Below are 24265 nucleotides of genomic sequence, written 5' to 3'. Positions count from 1 at the left end.
TTGATTCTACATGTGTGATATGATCACTGTACTAAATATATGATCATTTGCATTAAAGGGGATAAAAGTCCTGAATGCCAACAGCTTAAAAGCTAAAACAAACAAACACAAAAAACATTAGCTGAAATACATGAAAATATTACTGGTCCTCACTCAATGTGACACAGTACACGAAGTGTAATCTGCCCTTGAGTTCAGCGGCCTCACGGACTCAGTTCACAGTCAGATTGAAACCAGTAGTTTCAGGAGCAGTAGCATATATAAAAAATGACTAACATTTTTGAGAATATTCTATCAAGCAGGCATATGACAGGTATTCAGAATTCTCAGTTCTAAAGTGAGTTCTCAAATTTGTTATTAGGCCACTTATCTTTTCCTACATAAGAACGAGAGTTGTTATTTGCATTTACTACTATTTGTACTTTAGCCAAGCTTGCCACACAGAGAAGGGAAGAAGAAGTGATAATAAGGTTGGGCATGGTGGCTCACACCTGTGATCCCAGCACTCTGGGAGGCCAAGGTGGGCAGATCACCTAAGGTCAGGAGTTTGAGACCAGCCTGGCCAATATGGTGAAACCCCATCTCCACTACTAGGAAGGCTGAGGCAGGAGAATCGCTTGAACCCAGGATGCAGAGGTTGCAGTCAGCCAGACTGCACTCCAGCCTGGGCAAAAAGAACAAAACTCGACTTCAACAACAACAACAACAACAAAAGTGATAATAAGACATCTTCAAAACCTATCAGGGATGCAGCTTTGTGTTTGACTTCTCCAAAGAAAAGAATTTGTATGATGGTGTTTTAGGTCCCTAAAAATTCAATTAACATTTACTAAATGATTAATACAGTCATGGAAATAATGGCTATGTTAAGTGTAATATGAAACTCCACCTTTGCTTGCCAATGCTCAAGGCCAAAAAGCATTCCACAATGCTGACCAATATAAACTACAGAATTTCCTTCTTAGAGAAGAAAGGAAAGTTAATTATTTAAAAGTGACTCTTCTGTTGTGGTGGTAGTTGCAGAATAAAGCAATCCAACAATAATTTGTGTGTGTATGCTTTAAAGAACCAGTTACAGTATGATGATGACTCATCCCATTGATGAAAGATAATTTTTCTTATTGATTGAAACGAGGCATTAATAAAAATAACAGCTGAGAAGCTCTCGTCTGGATATTTCAGATAGTTTTCTTCTCTTCTGCAGTGATGCTAGACTACCTGTATCAGAACCTTGTGGGAAGCTGGTTAAATAAGATACATGTTGGGTCTACTGAGTCAAAGTCTTTGGGGCTAGGCCCAGGAACCTACATTTTAACAAGTGCCTAAGTGACTCATGTGACTATATACTACATCTGGTTTAAGGTTCTTCCAGCTCTGAAACTCTAGGATCTTTGAGTCCTTAGTGTGTTCTTCATTCTCTGAGCCTCATCACTGCTGGAGATTATGTGTTACCAACATAATCTAACACCACTTTACACTGACTGATACAACGCTCTAGAGTTCATAAAGTCCTTTCGGTCAGGGGTGGATTGTCACCTAGAAACATAATAGCTGATTAGTACTGGAACTACATAGAGGTTATTTCAGGATGGCTTAGCTCTCTGTTGGGCAGCCTTCCCATTCCATCAGCCAGCCCCAGCAGGTGGCAGCAATGAACCAAATGAGCCCTGGGTTCCCCTGAGGCTTGCCTGCCTCCCACACCTTCTACGGTTGGCTTCACTAGCAGACCCATGTGAATGAGTAAGCATAAAGGCTTGAGACATCCAGGTAATATAAAATGCAAGTCTGCCACCTGCTATTTCAAATTACATTTAAAAAACGGGACACTATTCATAAACTATTTTCTAATTGAACAGGGTTTATAAATGAAAAATGATTGGTTAGAAACAAATGATCCTCTGTTTAGGTGCCAAGAATGACATCTTTGTAAAATTCCAAAGAATGGTTTATTATGAAAATGGCTAAGACGGTGTTGCACAAACAACTATACAATTGTGGATGCACTGCAAAGGGTCAAAAATGAAAAGAGCAATCGCCAGGAGCATTTTAGTAGCTCCACAGAAAAGAAGCTCTCCTGACTTCAAGTCTCGTGTGCCCTAATCTAGGCCCAGAAAATGAAAAGACTAAAAAGGGTTAAACACAAAACATTAAGAAAGTCTTAAGTGTACAAATTCAGTTGCTTTCATGTCCACTCTCATTTTAGTAAACTAGTAGAATATATGGAATTATTTTTATACAAGAAGGTGTCATTCTATTTTCCGTGTAACATTAAGAATGGAATGAGATAATCATGGTCTGTCAATTTTTCAAGCAACAAAATGCAATCAGGGTCACAATCTACTGTGACTTGGGGGTAGGGGACACAAACTTCCTGATTTTTAGGATGTTCTAAACTGCAATCTAAGACCTTTTTCGTTCTTTCTTTTTTTTTTTTTGAGACAGTGTTTCGCTGTTATTGCCCAGAGGGGAGTGCAATGGCATGATCTCAACTCATTGAAAACTCTGCCTCCCGGGTTCCAAGGATTCTCCTGCCTCAGCCTCCCTAGTAGCTAGGATTACAAGCATGTGCCACCACAACTGGCTAATTTTTGTATTTTTAATAGAGACGAGGTTTCACCACGTTGGCCAGGCTGGTCTCAAACTATCGACCTTTGGCAATCCACCCACCTAGCCTCCCAAAGTGCTGGGATTACAGACGTGAGCCACCACACCCGGCCAAGACCATTTTACTGTAATCAAATAAATAAATTATCTTGGCAGGGAAGTAGGTACAAAGCATTAGCAGAGAAAGTAGTAGTGATGATAGGGAAAAACAAGAAAAAAAAAATCTCTAAAGGAAAGAAGACATGGACAGTGAACAGAGACAGCATGTCCTTCCTCTGTCTAAAATGCTTCCATGACTTCCCCCTTTGGCCTACACATTAAATTCCAAACGCCTTCGGAGGCATCCACTCAGGTCTGCCTTCTTCCTTTGGCCTCATCTTCCAACACTCCCCCTTACACATACTTCCCATTTCTGTATCTGCATGCTTCTGGGTTTTTCCATATGTTGTTTCCCTTCCTTGTAATGTTTATCTCCTTTCCTCAACTCTGAACCCCTCATTCTTTAAGACTAGGCTCAAACATTACTTTCTCAGAGAAACTTTCTCTAACAGCCTTACCTTAGATTTACATTTCACACTGCACATTCTTCCATGGTAGCTCTTACTATAATCCTTTATTTCTATGCCTTGCTCTTCATTTAAACCACATGCTCCTGTTACAGTGCCTGCCTGCACATCGGAGACTTAGTGTACTTATGCAAAGTGAATAGAGTGTGCTTAAGACTAACAAGGCAGCTAAGAGGATTGCTGGGTGGTGGTGGAGGGTATCACTAAGAAGGTCCATAAAAACAGACCACTCAAATTCTAGTTTATTTTTAAAACTCAAGCAGTGACCTAGTTTGAGAAACAAAGGCTTACTGACTAAACTGCTGCAACCTGAATCTGAATGGCATTTATTACTAAAATCTGCATTTTAGAGCTAAAATATTGTTGATGACAAAGCCAACTGAAGAAGAGGTTTTAAAGGTTCTACCAGGATCGAAAATTATTTGGTAATCTTATGTCTCTTTTTAATATTCCTATATTCATTCAAATATTTATTCCAGCACCTACAATGTGCCAGGTAGAATGACAGACAGTCAGTCTTCTTCCCAGAGTTCATGGTTTAAGATTAGTGCAGAGAATGGGGGTAAAGAATAAGGCATATTAGGCCGGACGCGGTGGCTCACACCTGTAATCCCAGCATTTTGGGAGGCTGAGGCAGGTGGATCACCTGAGGTCAGGAGTTTGAGACCAGCTGGCCAACATGGAGATACCTTGTCTCTACTAAAAATACAAAAATTAGCTGGGCATGGTGGCATGCGCCTGTAGCCCAGCTATTCAGGAGGCTGAGGCAGGATAATCAATCGAACCAGGAGGTGGAGGTTGCAGTGAGCTGAGATTGCACCACTGCATTCCAGCCTGGGCAACAGAAACATTGCAAAACTCCATCTCAAAAGAAAAAAAAAGGAAAAAGAGAAAGGCATATTAGCAGGTAATTAGTAAATATAGTTAGAGGCATGTGTACAGAGTATGATGAGACCACTGAGAAGGGGCACCTAACACAGCCTGCATAAAGATGTTAGGTTCTTTGAGAACAGGTATTTGATCATTTGATTTGAACAGCAATTCTGTGTACAGATCTAGAGAAAGGAGTTCCCCTCCTATTACTTACTCCTTCCAATTAAATCTTTTGTCTAACCACCTGTATTTTAAACTAAGGATTCTAGAACCGAGTAGATCGTCTTTATGTCACATAGGATTGGGTATATGTCTCATTACAGACTATGTGCTGTGCTGCAGCACAAGATTGGAATAAACTGGCTCAGGTCGTCCAGCAATTCTTTATCAAAGGATGTGTGGGAGAGAATTTACAGCTAGTCTGAATGCAGAGAAATAAGTGAGAGAACATCACAACTTTCTTGGAAGGAAATGGCGAGCGACATACTTGACCAAAGAGGTCAAGTCATTAGGATGTTTGCATTTGTGGGTCAAGTTAAAACTACAGTGGGCAAAAAGCCAGAAATCCATGGATCAACATCCTAATTGGCCCCCAAGACTGAGACAAACTGATGTACAGTCATAAGGCACAGTAGCCTACTATTTTAGTCTTTTGCTCCTTGCTTCCCTCCCTCCACCCCCTACCATTTCTCATACCACCTTTTCCTCTCCTGCTCTGTCAAACAAATGGAGGACTCATTCTGCATTTTATCTTATCAAGCATTTCAGTGATAAGAATAATAATAAATCAATTATATCTAAATTCATAGATGTTCATTAAAAACATACACCTTTGACAGGGAGCTGATCACCAACTACTAATGCTGTAAGTAAGTTAACAATATGACACCCTAAGGCTTCTAGTTACAAAATCTTCTCAAAACAGTGAGACTGAATATGCAATATGCAAATTTACACTGATGATGGCACTGATTAATGCAATCAACAAGGGTAAATACACTATATGCTTTTTATAAAGTGATCCACAAGAAGGACATTATCAATTCTGTGATAATTTCAAAGTATCATTTCATCTTTACATGATTTTTGCATGAACGACTGTAACTCCTTTAAGAGATATCAACAGAACGAAAACTTACTGATGAAGATGTTAGTGACTTCAAGGCACAAAATTCTCCTGTTAATATATAAACTACACATTGGGAAGAAACTGTGATCAAATGTGATATAGTTTGGATGTGTGGCCTCACTGAAATCTCATATTGAAATGTAATTCCCAGTGTTGGAGGTGGGGCCTAGTGAGAGGTGACTGGATCATGGGGATGGATCTCTCATGAATTAGCACCATCCCTCTGGGTACTGTCCTTTTGATAGTGAGTGAGTTCTCCTGAGGTCTAGTCAGTTAAAAGCGTGTAGCATATCTTGCGCCTCGCTCTCTCATTCATGCTTTTGCCATGTGATGTGCTTACACCAATGACTGTGGGTTTCCTGTGGTCTCCCTGGAAGCTGAGCAGATGCCAGCATCATACTTCCTATACAGCTTCCAGAACCATGAGCCAATTAATCTCTTTTTCTTATAAATTACCCAGTCTCAGGTATTTTGTTATTGCAATGCAAGAATGGCCTAATACGGAAAATGCAACAGATACTTTCACTCATTTAGATATAGAAAGCTGTGAAAAGGTGAGGGAAGGTGATGTTAGGAGACTTCTCTGAAACACAGACGATTTCTACATTTTTCTTCTCCTTTTCTCCTGATTTCCTCTTCCCCACTAGATCCCCCCTCCTATCTCCCACTGTCTCCATTCCTCCCTTTAGAAACTCTAAGCAGCACACAGATGGGAGATGAAATGGTCAAGGTGCAAATCCTACTTCACCACTTAATCCAAATCTTGAAAAAGCAATTATTGCGTTAATATTTTTGTGTTAGTAAATTATCTCACTTCAGTAACACCTCCTCTGTCTGGCACTGACAAATGATTCACATGTTTGAATATTTCAGGTAAACAAGTTTACTTTCTTTAGGCCAAAACTTTAACTTTGTTTAAAGACATGCTTCTGGCTGGGCATGGTGGCTCATGCCTGTAATCCTAGCACTTTGGGAGACTGAGGTGGGCAGATCACCTGAGGTCGGAGATTTGAGACCAGCCTGACCAACATGGTGAAACCCCATCTCTACTAAAAATACAAAATTAGCCAGGTGTGGTAGCGCACGCCTGTAATCCCAACTACTCAGGAGGCTGAGGCAGGAAAACTGCTTGAACCTGGAAGGTAGAGGTTGTGGTGAACCAGGTGGTGTCATTGCACTCCAGCCTCGGTAACAAGAGTGAAACTCCACCTCAAACAACAAAAACAACAACAACAACAAGACATGCTTCTCAACTGTATAAGGCTGGGTGTGGTGGCTCAGACCTGTAATCCCAGCACTTTGGGAAGCTAAGGCGTGTGGGTCACGTGAGGTCAGGAATTCAAGACTAGCCTGGCCAAAGTGGCAAAACCCTATCTCTACTAAAAAAATACAAAAAATTTTCCAGGCATGGTGGCAGGCATCTGTAATCCCAGCTGCTTGGGAGCTGAGGCAGGAGAATCACTTGAACTCAGGAGGCGGAGGTTGCAGTGAGCCAAGATCACACGATTGCACTCCAGGATGGGTGACAAGAACAAGACTCTGTCTCAAAAAAAAAAAAAAAAAAAAGTCTAGCAGTTCTTCAGAAGGCTAAACGAAGTTGCCATGTGACCCAGCAATTCTACTCCCAAGAGAAATGAAAACATATGTTCACATGAAAATTTGTACACAAGTGTTCATTGTAGCCTTATTCATAATAGCCCCAAAGTAGAAACAACCCAAATGTCTAACCCAAATGTACCAATGTATAAACAAAATATGGTATATACACACTGTGATATATATTTGCAAATAAAAAGAAATGAAGTACAGTCAGTCTTCCACATTCTTGGGTTATACATTCATGGATTTAACCAATGGCAAATCAAAAATATTGTGATTCTTTCTTAATGCATCTGTACTGACCATATACATACTTTTTTGGTCACTATTCCTTAAGCGATATAGTATAACAATTATTTACATAGCATTTACATTATATTATATAAGTAATCTAAAGATTTAAAGTATACTGGAGGATGCATGTAGGTTATGTATTAAAAAAAAAAACCACCATTTTATATCCAGAATTTGATCATCCTTGGATTTTGGTATCTGTAAAAGGTCCTGGAGCCAATCTCTCATGAATAGTGTTCTGATATGTGCCACAACATGGATAAAACATAAAAACATTATGTCCAAGTTAAAGAAGCCAGGTATAAGAGATCACATATCCATATATGTTAACATCCAGAGAAAATCTATAGACAGAAAGTAATATTAGTGGTTCCCTGCGAGGGAGAGGATGGAAATGGGGAAGAGACAGGAGTGACTAGTAATAGGCATGAAGTTTCTTTTTAGGGTGATGGCAATGTTCTAAAATTGATTATGGTATTGGTTGCACAACTCTCTGAATATACTAAACTCCACTGAACTATACATTTTTAAAAATTTTTTGGAGAAAGGGTCTCTCTCTGTCATCCAGGCTGGAGTACAGTGGCACGATCTGGGCTCACTGCAACCTCTGCCTCCCAAGTAGCTGGGACCTATAGGCACACACCACCATGCCCAGCTAATTATTTTATTTTTTGTGGAGACAGGATTTTGCCATGTTGCCCAGGCAAGTCTTGAACTCCTGGACTCAAGTGATTTGCTTGCCTTAGCCTCCCAAAGTGCTGGGATTACAGGTATGAGCCAACACATCCAGCCTGAACTATATACTTTTAAGAAAGTATAATTTGGCCAGGTGCGGTGGCTCAGGCCTGTAATCCCAACACTTTGGGAGGCTGAGGTGGGTGGATCACGAGGTCAGGAGATTGAGACCATCCTGGCTAACATGGTGAAACCCTGTCTCTACTAAAAATACAAAAAAAATGAGCCAGGCATGGTGGCACATGCCTGTAATCCCAGCTACTTGGGAGGCTGAGGCAGGAGAATCGCTTGAACCCGGGAGGTGGAGGTTGCAGTGAGCCAAGATCATGCCACTGCACTCTAGTCTGGGCAACAGAGCATGACTCCATTTCAAAAAAAAAAAAAGAAAGAAAAATAATTTATACTAAAAATAAAAGGTTTTAAATTGAGAGGAAAAAGGGAGGCCGCTTCAGCTTATAACAACAAATTAAGATGACTATTTTTATTGTCCAATTATCTGGGTAAAGTAACATATCCAATAAACAGTGGCTGGCTCTGTATGTTAATCTATAATTGAATTAGCTGACTTGAGACACACTAAAAAGAAGAAATGGCTCTGTAATGCTGCAATACAGAACTGAAGTAGCGCAGTGCTGGCACAAGGTCCTCTGCCAATTGGTTTATCCTCTGGTATTTGAATCCACCTGCTCAGAGAGAAATGGGAGGCTTCGAACATCAATTCAAAACCACAGAATGTTTCCTTGAACACAGAGCCCAACACCAAGAAAATGATTTCTTTCCTGAGAAGATTCCACAGAGATGGCAAGCCTAAATAAAACCACGTCTTTCTAGCTTGCTCAGGAACTAAATAAAGAAACCAGAAGCAGACAGTTAATAAGCTTAAAAATTTATTTTATCTCTCTTTAAAATCAAGTGGGAATGGAAGGATAAAATGGAGATTTTATTGGTAAGGGGATTTTTCAGAAAATACAATTTTTGTGGCCTACTGCTTAATTAAAAATTCAATGTAAATTCTATATATAAAGAAATACAAAATTTTGTTTACTGGGTACCTATCCCAGCTATTGCTCTTATCCATGTAATGCCTTACATAAAATTCTGACTCAATTGGTTATATTACTAAATTCATCCCAAATTTCACCTCATACAGAATGAGATAAAAAAGAAACAAGGGCCAGACACTGTGGCTCATGCTTGCAATCCTAGCACTTTTGGAGGCTGAATCAGGAGGACCTGAGGCCAGGATTTTGATACCACAGTAAGCAACAAAGTAATACCCTGTCTCCACAAAAAAATATTAAAAAATTAGCCAGGTGTGGTGGGGCATGCCTGTCCTAACTACTCGAGAGGCTGAAGTGGGAGAATTGCTTTGGCCTTTTGGGTCCAAAAGTAGAAGTAACAGTGAGCTGTGATCATGCTATGAGCTACGGAGCTATGAGCACTCCAGCCCGGGTGACAGAGCGAGACTCTGTCTCTTTATTATTTATTTTGAGACAGGGTCTCACTCTGTCACCCGGGCTGGAGTAGAGTGACACAATCTTGGCTTACTGCAACCTCCGCCTCCCCGGGTTCAAGCAATCCTCCCAACCTCAGTCTCCAGAGTAGCTGGGACTCCAGGTGTGCACCACCATTCCCAGGTAAGTTTTGTATCTTTTTGTAGAGTTGGGGTTTCACCATGTTGTCCAGGCTGGTCTTGAACTCCTGAGCTCAAGCAATCCTCTCACCTTGGCCTCCCAAAGTGCTGGGAGTACTCCCATGAACCACTACGCCTGTCCAGACCCTGTTTCTTAAAAAAGAAAAGAAAAAGCCAAAACAAAACCATATACAAAGTTAAAAGGGAAAATGTTACTGTTCCATAATAAAGTTGGTAGATCATTAGTCCTTCTATTAAAATCGTTTTTCAAAAAGAAAGTATTAAAATTTCACAAATGTGTTTAAATTTCACCCACTTATAGTCAACATAGTTAATACTTTATATCACATTTCATGTTCTAAAACTTTTAATTAAGGCTCTACTTTGTAAGTTAGCAAATAATTATTTCTTAAAACAGAAGTCTTAAAAGGGCTGTCATTAATTAATATGCTCTGTTGGAAATTATCTTTTTAGTACTACCATTTAAAAATAAAAATTTCCAGTTATAAGAAAAATGAAAAGAAAAAAGGAGCCAAGTGAAAAAAGGGAGAGTATATGTCTGTGCAAACATTATATAAAAACAGCAGTCATTATGTAGTAGTAAATTTGGGAATAAGCTTCAAACATTAAAAATATCTATTTTTTTCCTTTTGCAGTAGAAACTAAATGAACTAATACAAAGCTTAAATTCTACTCTCTACATACCTGGCTTAGGATTAATGATGATGATTCTTAATAATATAGAAATTAGAAAGCAGCCTGCCTAACAGGTGGATCACCTGAGGTCAAGAGTTTGAGACCAGTCTGGCCAACATTGCAAAACCCTGTCTCTACTGAAAATACAAATATTAGTCAGGCATGGTGGTCCATGCCTGTAGTCCCAGCTACTCAGGAGGCTGAGGCAGGAGAATTTCTTGAACCCGGAAGACAGAGGGTACAGTGAGCTGAGATTGTGCCACTGCACTCAAGCCTGGAGACAGAGCAAGACTCTGTCGCAAAAAAAAAATTAGCTGGACATGGTGGTGGCGCCTGTAATCCCAGCTACATGGCAGGCTGAGGCAGGAGAAATGCTTGAACCAGGAGGCGGAGGTTACAGTGACCCAAGATTGCACCACTGAGCTCCAGCCTGGGCGACAGAGCAAGACTCTATCTCAAAAAATAAAAATAAACTTTTCTGAATCCTGACCTGAAACTGGGGAGGTCGTGCAAGAGGAAATTAAGAGGTTCAGTTATAATCAGGGCTAGTTTTCAGTGACACTTTTTAACAGAAATGTGCTGTAGAGGAACACTGGTAAATGAATGTTGTTAGAGAACAGTGTTGAAGCTCAGAGCGGTATTGGCAGTTTGGTGTTTCAAAGGGATCAATTAGATAAAGTTTTTAATGGTTTGTATCTTTAAAGGAAACGCCATATATACATATATATATATATGCTTCTATTTGACAGATACAACAAAATATGAAAAAAGCTAGACATAACTCATTCAAGGTTAAAAATCAAAGAGTACCAGGGAGAAATAATAGGCCTCTTATAATCTTCTATTTTCGGGTGGGAAAAAATCCAAAAGTTAAACCATATAAAAATACCTGCTATGGTTTGTATATCTGTCCCTTCTAATACTCATGTGAAACTTAATTCCCAATGTGGCAGTTGTAAGAAGTGGGCCTTTGAGAGGTGACTGGGTCATGGGAGCTCTGCTCATTCATAGATTAATGGGTTATCATTGGAGTAGGATTGGTGGCTTTATAAAAGGAGGAAGAGAAAGAGAGACGTGAGCTAGCATGCTCAGCCTCCTCATGAGCTGCCTCAGGACTCTACAGAGTCCCCACCAGAAAAAGCCTCTTACCAGATGTGGCCCTTTGACCTTGGACTTCTCAGACTCGAAAATCTTAAGAAACAAATTCTTTTGCTTTAAAAATTGCCTGGCTTCAGGTATTCTGTTATAAGCAACAAAAAACAGTCTAAGATGAAACCTCTTTAAAAGGATACTATGTTCTAACTTTACACCAGTTACCAAAGCTTGGCCTCCTTGATGAGTAACTTTCACTCTTTCTAGTTGCTTATCTAAGTCACATACTGGCGAACGAGAGAAAAAGACATGTTATTAATCAAGGAGGGCATATTCAAAGGATCAGTATGAATATATACATACCACAGGTTGTTTTGTGATGTCCACCAAGTCCTTAAGATTATAGTACTGGTGTTTCTCAAAGGCTGAAAACAGCATGTCTAAAACATGTTGTTTATCAGCTCGAGCTCGCTTTCCGTCTTCTTTCTTTTTCCTTTCATACTCAATCTATATGCAAATAGGAAAAGAAATAAAAGCATCAATTCAACATGTCCACTCTGAAACACAGGCATTCTTTCTCGCTCTCTTTTTTTTTTTTTGGAGATAGAGTTTTGCTTTTGTTGCCCAGGATGGAGTACAGTGGGATGATCTCACTCCAACCTCCACCTCTTGAGTTCAAGTGATTCTCCTGCCTCAGCCACCCAAGTAGCTGGGATTACAGGCACATGCCACTACACATGGCTAATTTTTTCTATTTTTAGTAGAGACAGGGTTTTGCCATGTTGGCCAGGCTGGCCTGGAGCTCTTTACCTCAGGTGATCCACCTGCCTCAGTCTCCCAAAGTGTTGAGATAACAGGCATGAGCCACTGTACCTACCTAGGCATTCTCTTTTGAGTCATCCAAAAACAGCCAGATTTTAAGTTTCGAGGCAGCAGGCCTCTGAAGAATAGTTCAGAACCTGGGACCTGTTGCTCCCAGGGCTCTCCATATCTTTAAGGCTCTAAGTGAGTAATAATTCTAGTCACTTTCATTATTCCCTAAAGCTTTATGTAATGTGTCCATTTCCCCCCATAAAGGCCTTTTGCCAAAATTATATCCATTCAGTGTGTTTAACTGGTTAGCTTGTGTTGATCAAAAACTCTAACTTGCAGTTCTTTTGTTTTTGATTAACATTTTATCTAACAGATACAGTTTGGTAGGTAACATCTTTCAAACATGGGGTTCTTGGAGGCAGGCAGATCATAGAACAGGTTCTTCACGGAGTGAAAAAAGTTTGGGAAGCATTGGTAAAAAGGAAAGGACATAGACCTTTTCTCATCCTGACCCTGTGCAACCTCCTTGATACCTGTTTCTTTTCCTATAAAATGAAGTTAGTTTAACAAGACAAAGGGGAAATATATACTTATCACTCAGACACAAGCAAACAATTTTTCTGAAATTCCCATTTAAAACTTCATGTGACTTCTAAATTCACCTATATAATACATCTTTATTTTTAACATGGAAATAAAAAAAACAGAATACCTCCTGTTCAAATAAAAATGACACTTTAGGACCATGTGTTATGTTTATATGTTTATCCTGGAGTTTTGTGTATCTCCATGCATGCCAGCCTAAAAAGCAGTGGCACTAAGACTACAGAAGTTCCCTCCTACTGCTACCATCCTTGGACTGTTCATTTGTAAAACATTACCCTTTTTACTGAAAATATGCAAGTTTTGTTCAATAACTTAGTTAACTGAGACATTTGTTTATTTGTTTTTAGGAACACTTCACTTGTATAAACCATTTGAAACTTGTTGGAGGATCCAACCTGGTGAAGAAAGCATCAGTAGGCTCGATGGAAACTGTCAGCTGGAATAATTATAATCTGGGGACTAGCTTCAAAAACTATGAAATACATTTCAAAATTTACAAACTAATAATAATAATAACAAAATTTACAAACTAAATTATTGCATAAATTTCAGCTTCAGGTAGTTAAGCTTACTCTATTTCAACAATAAACATTTGTTATAAAAGGATAAAATTTAGTTTCTACTGATTTATTGACATTAAAACTAAAAATATATCTTAGACTGTCAAATTAGTGGCAAAAGGTAACTCTGACAACCCTGAGAATCTACTTTTCAGTTAAATAATGTTAGGAGTGAGACAAAGGGAAAGGACTCAATCATCTTCATTTTTTGATATGTACAACCTGGTAGTAAAACTCAAACTCCATTGATCTCTTATTAAGCATGATTATATGCTAGGCGTTGCCCTAAGATATGGGGAGAGTAAGACAGCCTTCTCTTTCTAAAGGTAATCCCCTTCTTATGGCTTTAAATGGATTAAAACTATTAGAGACGGCCTGAGCATTTTAAATGCAGTAATAGACAAAGAACTACCTAGGACAAGATCATGATGCCAAAAAATGCACATAAATGACATAGACTGTAGTGGGGAACACTGAAATCCAGGCAGTCTCAAGATTTTATGGGTGAAAAGGGCATGAAAGAGAGTAACTATGGGCAGCTACAAAAGATTCTGAGAAGAGCAGAGTGACTACAAGAGCTAGAAGCAAGACTGGAGAGGGGAGAGACCAGAGAACCTAAGACCAAGGAGTTTTTTCAATGTAAGGAAGATGGAAAAATAGACAAAAAAAAATGCACTTAAGGACAAAGGCAGAAGTGTAAATCCTGCCCCAATTCAACAAGGAAGCAAGCTACAGAGACAACTAAGAAAAAAGAGATGAAGCTGGGCACAGTGGCTCACGCCTGTAATCCCAGCACTTTGGGAGGCTGAGGGGGGCAGACCACTAGGTCAGGAGATTGAGACCATGCTGGCCAACCTAGTGAAATCCCGTCTCTACTAAAAATACAAAATTAGCTGGGCGTGGTGGCGCATGCCTATAATCCCAGCTACTCGGGAGGCTGAGGCAGGAGAATTGCTTGAACCTGAGAGTCAGAGGTTGCAGTGAGCCGAGATCGTGCCACTGCATTCCAGCCTGGTGACAGAGTTAGACTCCGTCTCAAAAAAAAAAAATGCAGGAAAAAATATAGACCCGGAGATAAGAATATTATAATCATTTACTCTGGTCAAGTGTCGGATAAAAGAAACTTAACTTGGGGTCTAGAAAATAGAAGAAAATAGAATCTAAGGAGAGGTAGAGAAAGCCATTCCTTTCCCACAGGTTTGAGTGGGATAAGTGATTTCATTTATAGCCAAAGGCTATCATTCTTCAAAAATGACTATGTAAAAGACGTGAGTACCTAGCAAAAGCCCAGTGCTATGCTTGTGTACTTTCCATATAAAGCCATAGCTGCATAATACTTTGTCTGGCCTCCTTTTCCAGCTTTAATTTACACTGAAAGATGACAGAAAAAGTTATATTCAGGAAATAGCAAAGAGAAGTGATGGTATATTCAGTTTCTACCTTCAGTAGGCTCTTCCCTGTGTAAAATGATTGGAGAAGCTAGAAAGTTTAACAGGAAAACTCTTTTCAAATAAGCCTACTGGTAAAGCAAGCTGTCCTACTTTATGGGGGACACACATTCTAGTTGGCTGTGGAGAGAAAAATTTTTACGTGTTGTTATCAAGTTGTCCCAACCCCAGAGCCATGTGTCAGATGCAAGAGGACCTGAATCAAAGGTAAAAATTAAGAATAAATTGGAAAAGAAATTTAAAATCAATACTAGGGATAAAAATAAGGGTCAGATTAAGTTGTAATTAGTAATGTTAATGGGTAGTAAGAAAATTACAAAATTCTACTATGATCATGCCACTGCACTCCAGCCTAGGCGACAGAGTGAGATTCTATGTCTAAAAAAATAAATAAATAACAAAATAAAGATTAGGCAAGGCACGGTGACTCACACTTGTAATCCCAGCACTTTGAGATGCTGGGGTGGCTGGATCACTTGAGCTCAGGAGTTCAAGACCAGAGTGGGCAACATGGCAAAACCCAGTCTCTACAACAAATACCAAAATTAGCCAGGCATGGTAGCACTCACCTGTAGTCCCAGCCCTTGGGAGGCTGAGGTGGGAGGATTGCTTGAGCCCAGGAGGAAGGGGCTGCAGTGAGCTCAGAATGCACCAGTGCACTCCAGCCTGGGCAACACAGTGAGAACCCATCTCAAAAATAAAATAAAGATTTAACTCATGCTGTATTAAAAAATATTATTGTTCTATTTTAATTAGTTAACTAATTAATTTTAGAGATAGGATCTCCCTCTGTCACCCAGGCTAGAGTGCAGTGGTGTGATCACAGCTTATTGCAGCCTCAACCTCCTGGGATCAAATTATCCTCCTGCTTTAGCCTCCCAAGTAGCTGGAACTACAGGTGCAGGCCACCATACCTAGCCAATTTTTAAATTTTTTTTGAAGAGATGGGGTCTGGCTATACTGCCCAGGCTGATCTCAAACTCCTGGCCTCAAGTGATCTTCGAACCTTGACCTCCTAAAGTGCTGGAATTACAGGCATGAGCCACTGTGCCTAGACAGTTAAATCTTTTTTTTTTTTAATTTTTTTTATTTTAGCTCTTCCACCTCCCCTAAATCTTTTTTTTTGATAATGTCTAAGATAGGGTCATAATCCAAATTCTGCTCTGTGGTATCAGATAAATAGTTCTAGTGCATGTGTAATTATCAAAGGGGATTTAATGATTTCCATGGCCATTAAGTTATGAATACTTAAACTTACAGTCAGGACAAAACCAGGGTCACTTAGGTAACTTTTTAAAACTAAACAGTGCAGAAATGATAACCTTAATATTATATTCACAACTTGGCACTACAAATTAAATTAATTGTACAAATAAACTATTAATGATATGAACTATTCTATTTAGGAGAAGATTACAGTTTTGAGATAATGTCATTTCTTCTCTTTTTAGCTCTTTGCCCTTTGGGCATTCTGTTTCTCACTAGAGCACAGGCACTGTAAGGAAACGATATTAAAGCAGTCAGATATCTAACTTGTTGTCAGCCACTATAAATCTTAGTAAGACTGGAGTAGAAACAATTTTTATATTGTGTGAATTATAATTATCAGTCTTCTATCTGTCCCCCAATGACCACAGATCACTGCACAACTGACTATATAGAAATAAATGTCAATTTAGAAAGCACTTTTTTTTTTTGGAGACAGAGTCTTGCTCTGTCACCAGGCGCCAGGCTGGAATGCAGTGGCATGATCTCAGCTCATTCCAACCTTTGTCTCCTGGGTTCAAGCAATTCTCCAGCCTCAGCCTCCTGAGTAGCTGGGACTACAGGTGTACGCCACCACACTCAGCTAAATTTTTTTTTCATTTAAAAAATTTTTTTAAAAACTTTCTTCTAGAACTAGTGCTACTGAACCAGCTAATTTTTTTTTTTTTTTTTGTATTTTAGTAGAGACAGGGTTTCACCATGTTGGCCAGAATGGTCTTGATCTCTTGACCTCAAGATCCACCCACCTTGGCCTCCCAAAGTGCTGGGATTACAGGCGTGAGCCACCGCGCCCGGCCCAGAAAGCACTTTAAATTTAGTCTTCAGTTACAAATTTTTACCAAAAAATCCATCATATACAATTACACAAATTCTTCTTCTTCTTTTTTTTTTTTAGACAGGGTCTCACACTGTCACCTAGGCTGGAGTGCAGTGGCACAATCTCATCTCATTGCAGCCTCTGCCTCCCACGTCCAAGCAATTCTCAGCCTCCTGAATAGCTGAGATTACAGGCATGTGCAAGCACGACTGGCTAATTTTTGTATTTTTAATAAAGAGAGGGTTTTACCATGTTGGTCAAACTGGTCTCAAACCCCTGACCTCAGGTGATCCACCTACCTCAGTCTCCCAAAGTGCTGACTATAGGCGTGAGCCACTGCACCCAGCCTATTCTTGACTCAAATTCAACCAAATGTTGAAAATCCTTTGTGGATGTGGTATACAGATGTTCAATTGTCATTACTGAAACCATAATCACTGACTAAAATTATAAATGCCACCCACTACCAATTAAAATTTATAATACATCTATAAATTTCTAGATTGTTGTTTGCAGAAATACTTTGTTTTGTCAAGGCAGTCTTTGTAAAGGCTTTTAACTTTGGAAGTGAGCATGACAGCTCTGAATATCATGGTTTTGCATGTTAAATTCTTATGAAAGTTTACTCCCCCTACCCTCAACTAATGCTTCTATTTCTGACTAGTGTGTCATTATCTCTTGGGAGGAAATTAATTCTTTAGAATAGGTCAGTTCTTTATGTGCAAATTCAAATAGACAAAGCATGTAGTATACTTATATTGCATATTATAACAGGCAAATATTACTGAAAATCCCTCATGATATAGTCCTACAAACATCCTTTTTATTTAGTAAAATTCAAATTTATGCATGTAACTTTAAAAGATCAGTCACTCAAACCCCAAATCTTATTTCTGCAGACTAACACAGTCAGCTGCCATATTGAAGGACATAGAGTATATATGCATAAAAATGATTTCCTTTCTAGTTCCTGGGGGTTTATCTCAACAATCAGTTTACTAGGTAAGCTTTTCTTTTTTCTCTCCTACCCATCTGAGCATAGTTAAGGTTTTTGAGTTCTTTCTGGCCAAGAGCTTTTACCAGAAATAATAATAAAGAGAAAAAGATAATTTTTTTTCAAACTGCAGAGCAGAAATTCTAACAAAGATAAGAAAATATTAATTCTTTTTAAAACTTCTAGGTTTGGTAGAAAGAGATTTCCTCCCAAGTACCATTATTGAACACCCACCTCCAACAAGAGATGGCAGAACTATAAAAAGTTCCCACCTCTTTGGATCAGTGGCTGCATACTAGAATTACTCGAGAAGTTTAAAAACTTAAGATGGCTGGCATCCCCATTAGATTAATCGAATCAATTTCTGAGGGTATTTTTCTTTTCTTTGAGATAGTTTCGATCTTGTTGCCCAGGCTAGAGTACAGTGGCATGATTCAGCTCACTGCAACCTCTGCCTCCCAGGATCAAGCAATTGTCCTGCCTCAGCCTCCCAAATAGCTGGGATTACAGGCATGTGCCACCACATGCGGCTAATTTTTTATTTTTAGTAGAGATGGGTTTCACCATGTTGGTCAGACTGGTCTTGAACTTCTGACCTTAGGTGATTCACCTGCCTCGGTCTCCCAAAGTGCTGGGATTACAGGCATGAGCCACCACACCTGGCCTATTTTTCTTTTTGAAAAACTTCCCAGGTGATTCTAGTATACAGCAACATTGAAAACAAATGTCTAGACAACAGAGGATATTGAGTCCTCACAAGAAGAAAAGGAATTTCTTATGAGAAAGGTTATAAGAGACCATGGAATATATAAAAGAATACTATGAAATTTACATAGGCTAGATAATGACGTTCACAAAGTCAACCAGAACACACATACAGAAGCACCCTTACTTGGATTCAAAGCTGAAGGGAGTTGGAAAGAACCTTACAGATCAGCTGACTCTATACTTTGATTATACACCTCCATAAGCAAAAAATTTCAAGCATGAACTATGCATGTATCTCTTTATAAAATGGACAAATGTATTACTGTATTTATATATAGACATTATAAGCATATACAAAATAAAAAATTTCAGAGGGATGAAATAAAATACATGATTTTAAGAGTAAGTTTTAATTTGTCAAAACTACAAAATGTCTTTTTGTTTTGCTTTCAAAATACAGTGATTTGTCTTCATGTTCTGTATGCTTAGTTTTTAAATGTATTGCACGCCATGACAGCTTTGTATCAGCAATACCTAATATAACAAGGTACAATACTCACAAAGGTCAAGGGTCACTTTGCCAGTTATTTTGCAACAAGCCTTCAGCTCTAGCCTTCGTGGCAGGGGCGGCAAGAGGTCTGTAGGCTACATTTCCAAGATTCCCTTGTTAGCTGGTTTCCAGCTGGGGTTCTGCCAATAGGAGAATGAAAGTGGGAGGGAGATTTTTCTTCTTTTTTTTTTGTATTGCAGGAGTACCTCTGCAGCAGCTTCCTGATCTCTTCTCCCTTTGTAACTCCAGCTCATCCATTTGGTATTCATAACCATTTGTAACCAACTCCCTACATTATATTCTTTTCTGCTTGGAATATCTACAGTTGTTTTTGATTCTACCGTAGACACTAACTGAGTCATCATTGAAGACAGGGCATGACAAGCCATATTTAAAATGATACTGATAATTTCCTTTTTGAAAGGGCCAAGTTCTCTTCAGATCTAATTACATCATCACTGTTTGTCACCTCAAAGACTGATAGACCGTTTTTAGAAGCAAGAGAAGTTCACTTTTTTCACTTTCTTGTTCACGTTTGCTTTATTAGTATTATCTTTAATTGACAGTTTCTCTGCAGAAATCTTTTAAAGCCATTTGTTCATTTGTTGAGATTGAGTTTGGCTAATAATAGATACTATAATCAGTAAATCTCTGAATTGAGCACCAATGCTAAAAAGCTGAAAGCAAATGAAACATGAGGGCACAATGCTCAACCCCTTTGTCCTGTACCATTACTACTCTTGTGCTGAAAAATGACCAACTAGCAGAGGGGCTGCAAAAAGGTGCCAGGGTCAATCTACATAGTATCTCTAAAGCTCAGTTCCTTTCCTTTATTAGGTGAAAAACAAGATAAATATAACTTATAATAATTTTCCCCCTCACCCAGTGGGCCCTCTTGTAAACCATACTTTGACATCTCCATTATTTCCCCAATGTCTGTTTTCACTACTTGAAAGAATGGGAGAAATTTGATGTTCAAATGTTTGTAAATGCAGGATTAAACAAATTTCTAAAGCTTCCCAGTCTTCACTATATTAAAGTGAAGCATCAATTTAAGAGGGGGATATACTCAGATCTACAAGTTCTTTAAACACAGAATCCTTTTTATATGACCTTCCCCCTACAGGGAGACTCTGTCTCACCAAGTTAATGTTACAAAAAATTTACTGTGGAAAATACTGACTTACATGACCTGATTCAAGTTCAGACACTTAATGAAGATTTAAGGCACAGGAAATGCCACTTAGGGAAAAAAACTGACATGTCATATCCTAGTAAGAGGATGGTTTTCAGGGGTGTGACTTCAATGAAGGAGCATTTTAAGATATAATAATAATCATGCAACTCCTTTTGGCCCAGTAAATGGTTTCTGAATGACAAGTATGACAGACATTATACCCAGATAGTTTGTGAATTAAAAAGATAAATCTGAATTTAATTTTTAGAATATCTCCAAGAACAAAACTGGGTATTTTCTCTACATATATACAGGTAAATTCATCTAGGTGATATAGGTGGGTGAAAAAGCTGCTGGTAAATCCAAGGGAGTTTCTTTCTGACCAAATGTGGGAACATCGTTTTGCATATACATATGTAATTTCCCAGTCCCTCTTTCACTTTTTTGTACAAAACATTTTTTATAGTTTTATTCTGAAAATTGCATTCAAAGAAGCTCAACTGTTAAAATGAAACACTGAGCTCCATGTTTATATAGCTTCATCTGGCAAGACTTGGAAAACATTTTAACATTATATTGAGTTAAAATTTTTTTAATTAAAAGTCTTTATTATGTTTCCTCTAAATCATTCTTGCTGACCTGTGTTCGTTTATGTTTCTCAATCTTAAAAATCAATGTCCTCTTCTAACAAATAACAAAAATGTTATACTCTTTCTATAGTTGGTATTACACTACAATACTGAATATGTCTTTTAAAGCTATGCAGGTGCCCATCCTGGCTTACTCCCAAAAGAAATAATAATTAAACATTCAAATACAGTGTGGTAGATTATAGTCAATCTTTGTTTGTATGTAGACAAAATCTTAATCAAAGACTCATTATTATAATGACTCATTTTCACTATGGCAACCTTAACAAAGGTTGATTATCTTGAACTAAAATGTCACTTACTGTTAATTATCTTTATATACTAAGGAGTTCAGAATATAATGTGTTTGCATTTATTCACTAGAGGTATGTATCTAGGGTAAAAAGTACTTGTTGTTTAAAGAACATAAATCTTAGACAATCGTGGTAGGGTACTACCATGGCTAGCTATTCTTCCCTGGCTTTCTTCCCCTTCCAATCTTCCCCTTCCCAACATAACTTTATTGCTTACTGCAACAATTAAAACAATATGTGCTCACTGTGACAATTCCAACAATTGAAAAATATTTTATAAAAAGGAGATTAGGATAAAATCACTCTAGATCCTACCATTGAATATAATGACTTAAAATATTAATCAATCCCCAAGTTGGGACATTTGTTTCCAATCTTTTCCTATCTTAAACAACAGAAAGAGACATTATTGTACATATATCATTGGGCACTGGTCTCATTATAATAAATTCCTAGACACAAAACTGCTAGGTCAAAGGATATATCCTTTTATAGTACATTTGACATAAATTACCAAACTTCCCTCTAGAAAGGTAGTAACCCTTTACAGCCTATGAAAGTGTGGTCTTTCTTGTACTCACTGTAATAAAAACACATACGAGGGTAGAAACCACACAGAAGTGTGGCCCATAAAAGGAGAAAAAACTCAGTCAGGAGCTACAGAAAGCTGCACACCGATGAGGAAGAAAGGCAAAAACAACTAAGATCTATACTGTTTTGCAAAATAGAATAGAATCTCAATTTACATATAGCTCCAGAAAAGCTGTATGTATTCCCATCCAAGAGCAGAAAAGACTAGAATGGAAGAGGACAAAGACGTGGACTTTTATCTATCTGTCTAAGTCAGAAACAACAGAAAAATACCTCTTTTGGATCATGTGACATCAACCTTACCTGCCCTTTTCTTTAGTTTATTTTCTCCCTAAAGCATAACCAGAGGCTGTAAAATGGAAGTTTGGCTGGATGCAGTTGAACTTTCACGTGGTTTGTTGAACACACATAGTGTAACAATTTCAAAATGTGACTGTATTTATAAGGGTCATGTGCACTCCAGTTCACATAGTCCCTAACGTTTACTTTCTTACATTTCATTGTCCCACTCATTTAATATGTCTGCTTAGCCGGCATCTGCATTTGCTACCTTTCATATAAAACAGCCATTCAAATATCATAAAGTACTAGTTTGGTAGATCCTATCCTGTGTCACTTAATAAATGTTGATACTTAAGGCTAGTCTTAAAGAGAGTTTTCTTCCTAAACTCAGTATCAAAGGTAATCTTAAACAGCAAAGTGGGATGCAAAATTCCAACTGTTAATTGCTATCTGACTTGACTTAGGTTATTTTATTTTCAGGAAACCATCACACTTATTACATTACAGGTATTTCTTTTTTTTTCTTTTTCACATCTGCAACATTTATTTTTTAAAGGAATGGATTTTGAGAGAAAACAACGTGGCACAGAAATATGGAACAGAAAGTAAATACAAATGTAGGCTATTTTGCTAATTGTTTTATAACCACAGCAAACTAGTACAGAGAATGCCCTGTACAAAACACAAAGGTTCAAACATCAAGGTGTTCCCTTAGCAAGGCTGAAAATCTCAGTCTCTGGTATTTGGAATTTAGGCTGCAGTCCTTGTTTTTGGATGGATCACTGGGTGTGTGGCACAACAGTCCATGCTTTTTTTTTTTTTAATGAGATGGAGTCTCACTCTGTGCCCAGGTTGGAGTACAATGGCCTGATCTCAGCTCATTGCAACCTCCACCTCCCAGGTTCAAGTGATTCTCCTGCCTCAGCCTCCAAGCAGCTGGGATTACAGGTGTGCACCACCACGCCCGGCTAATTTTTGTATTTTTAGTAGAGATGGGGTTTCACCATGTTGGCCAGGCTGGTCTTGAACTCCTGACCTCAAGGGATCCACCTGCCTTGGCTTGCCAAAGTGCTGGGATTACAGGCATGAGCCACCACGCCCGTCCTTTCTTTTCTTTTTTTTTTAAAGATGGAGTCCCACTCTGTCAGCCAGGCTGGAGTGCAGTGGCTCGATCTTGGCTCACTGCAACCTCTGCTGCCCTGGTTCAAGTGATTCTCCTGCCTTAGCCTCCTGAGTAGCTGGGATTACAGGCTTCTGCCACTGTGCTTGGCTAATTTTTTTTTTTTTGTATTTTTAGTAGAGATAGGGTTTCACCATCTTGGCCAGGCTGGTCTTGAACTTCTGACCTCATGATCCACCCGCCTCAGCCTCCCAAAGTGTTGAGATTACAGGCATGAGCCACTGCACCCAGCCTACATTACAGATATTTCAAAACCCCAAATCCTTAGCCCTTTTAGCAACTGCTAATGTCCAGCAGCAACATACACAGTGGTTAACAGTATGGCTCCTAAGTTAGACTGCCTGAGTTCAACACCTGGACTGATCAATTACTTGATGCGCCACCTCAGGTAAGCTAATCTCTCTGCCTCAGTTACCTCAACTATTGTAGGTTCTTCACAGGGTTGGTATGAAGATTAAATGTCATTACTTATGAAGCACTCAGACCAATACCTGACACAAAGTATATATAATATGTATTCAATAAATGTGTATATTGTATAATACATATAGTATATATAAGATGCACAACAATAAAAAATGTCTTAAAATATAATACACAATACTTTCCCCTTATTGGCAGGAGATATGTTGCAAGACACCTCCCTGCCCTATTTGGTGCCTGAAATTGTGGATAGTACCAAACTCTATATATTATGGTTTTTAACATACATACATACCTATGATAAAGTTTAACTTATAAATTAGGCACAGTAAGAGATTAACAACAATAACTCATAATAAAATAGAATAACCATAACAATATATTGTAATAACGATCTGTGAATGTGGTCTCTCTCTTTCAAAATAGACCATGCCTGGCCTAGAAAAATTTTTTAAAATAGTAAAACTACTATTTATTTGGCACATTGTAATTTAAAACATTAGCAATGTTGAGAATTGAAGTGTTTTGTTTCTTTGTAAAAACTTATCAAGGGTAGCCAGGTGTGGTGGCTCACGCCTGTAATCCCAACACTTTGGGAGGCTGAGGTGGGTGGATCACCTGAAGTCAGGAGTTCGAGACCAGTCTGGCCAACATGGTGAAACCTCATCTCTACTAAAAACACAAAA

At 38.6% G+C, this 24265-nt stretch overlaps 1 protein-coding gene across 1 annotated transcript in view; it reads right to left on the bottom strand.

Annotated features, from left to right (window-relative positions):
- Positions 1-24265, bottom strand: part of GTF2F2 (general transcription factor IIF subunit 2) — a 156375-nt gene that overhangs the window by 568 nt on the left and 131542 nt on the right. The window contains exon 7 of the mRNA XM_012465187.3: positions 11585-11728. Coding sequence (XP_012320610.1) covers positions 11585-11728 — 144 coding nt within the window. The remainder of the gene's footprint in view (positions 1-11584; positions 11729-24265) is intronic.

Source organism: Aotus nancymaae, unplaced genomic scaffold, assembly GCF_030222135.1.
Source record: "Aotus nancymaae isolate 86718 unplaced genomic scaffold, 86718_ANA_hifiasm-v0.15.2.pri h1tg000009l, whole genome shotgun sequence".
Classification (NCBI taxonomy): Eukaryota; Metazoa; Chordata; class Mammalia; order Primates; family Aotidae; genus Aotus; species Aotus nancymaae.
The sequence above is the reverse complement of the archived record's forward strand: the minus strand, read 5'-3'. Positions and strand labels throughout refer to the sequence as shown.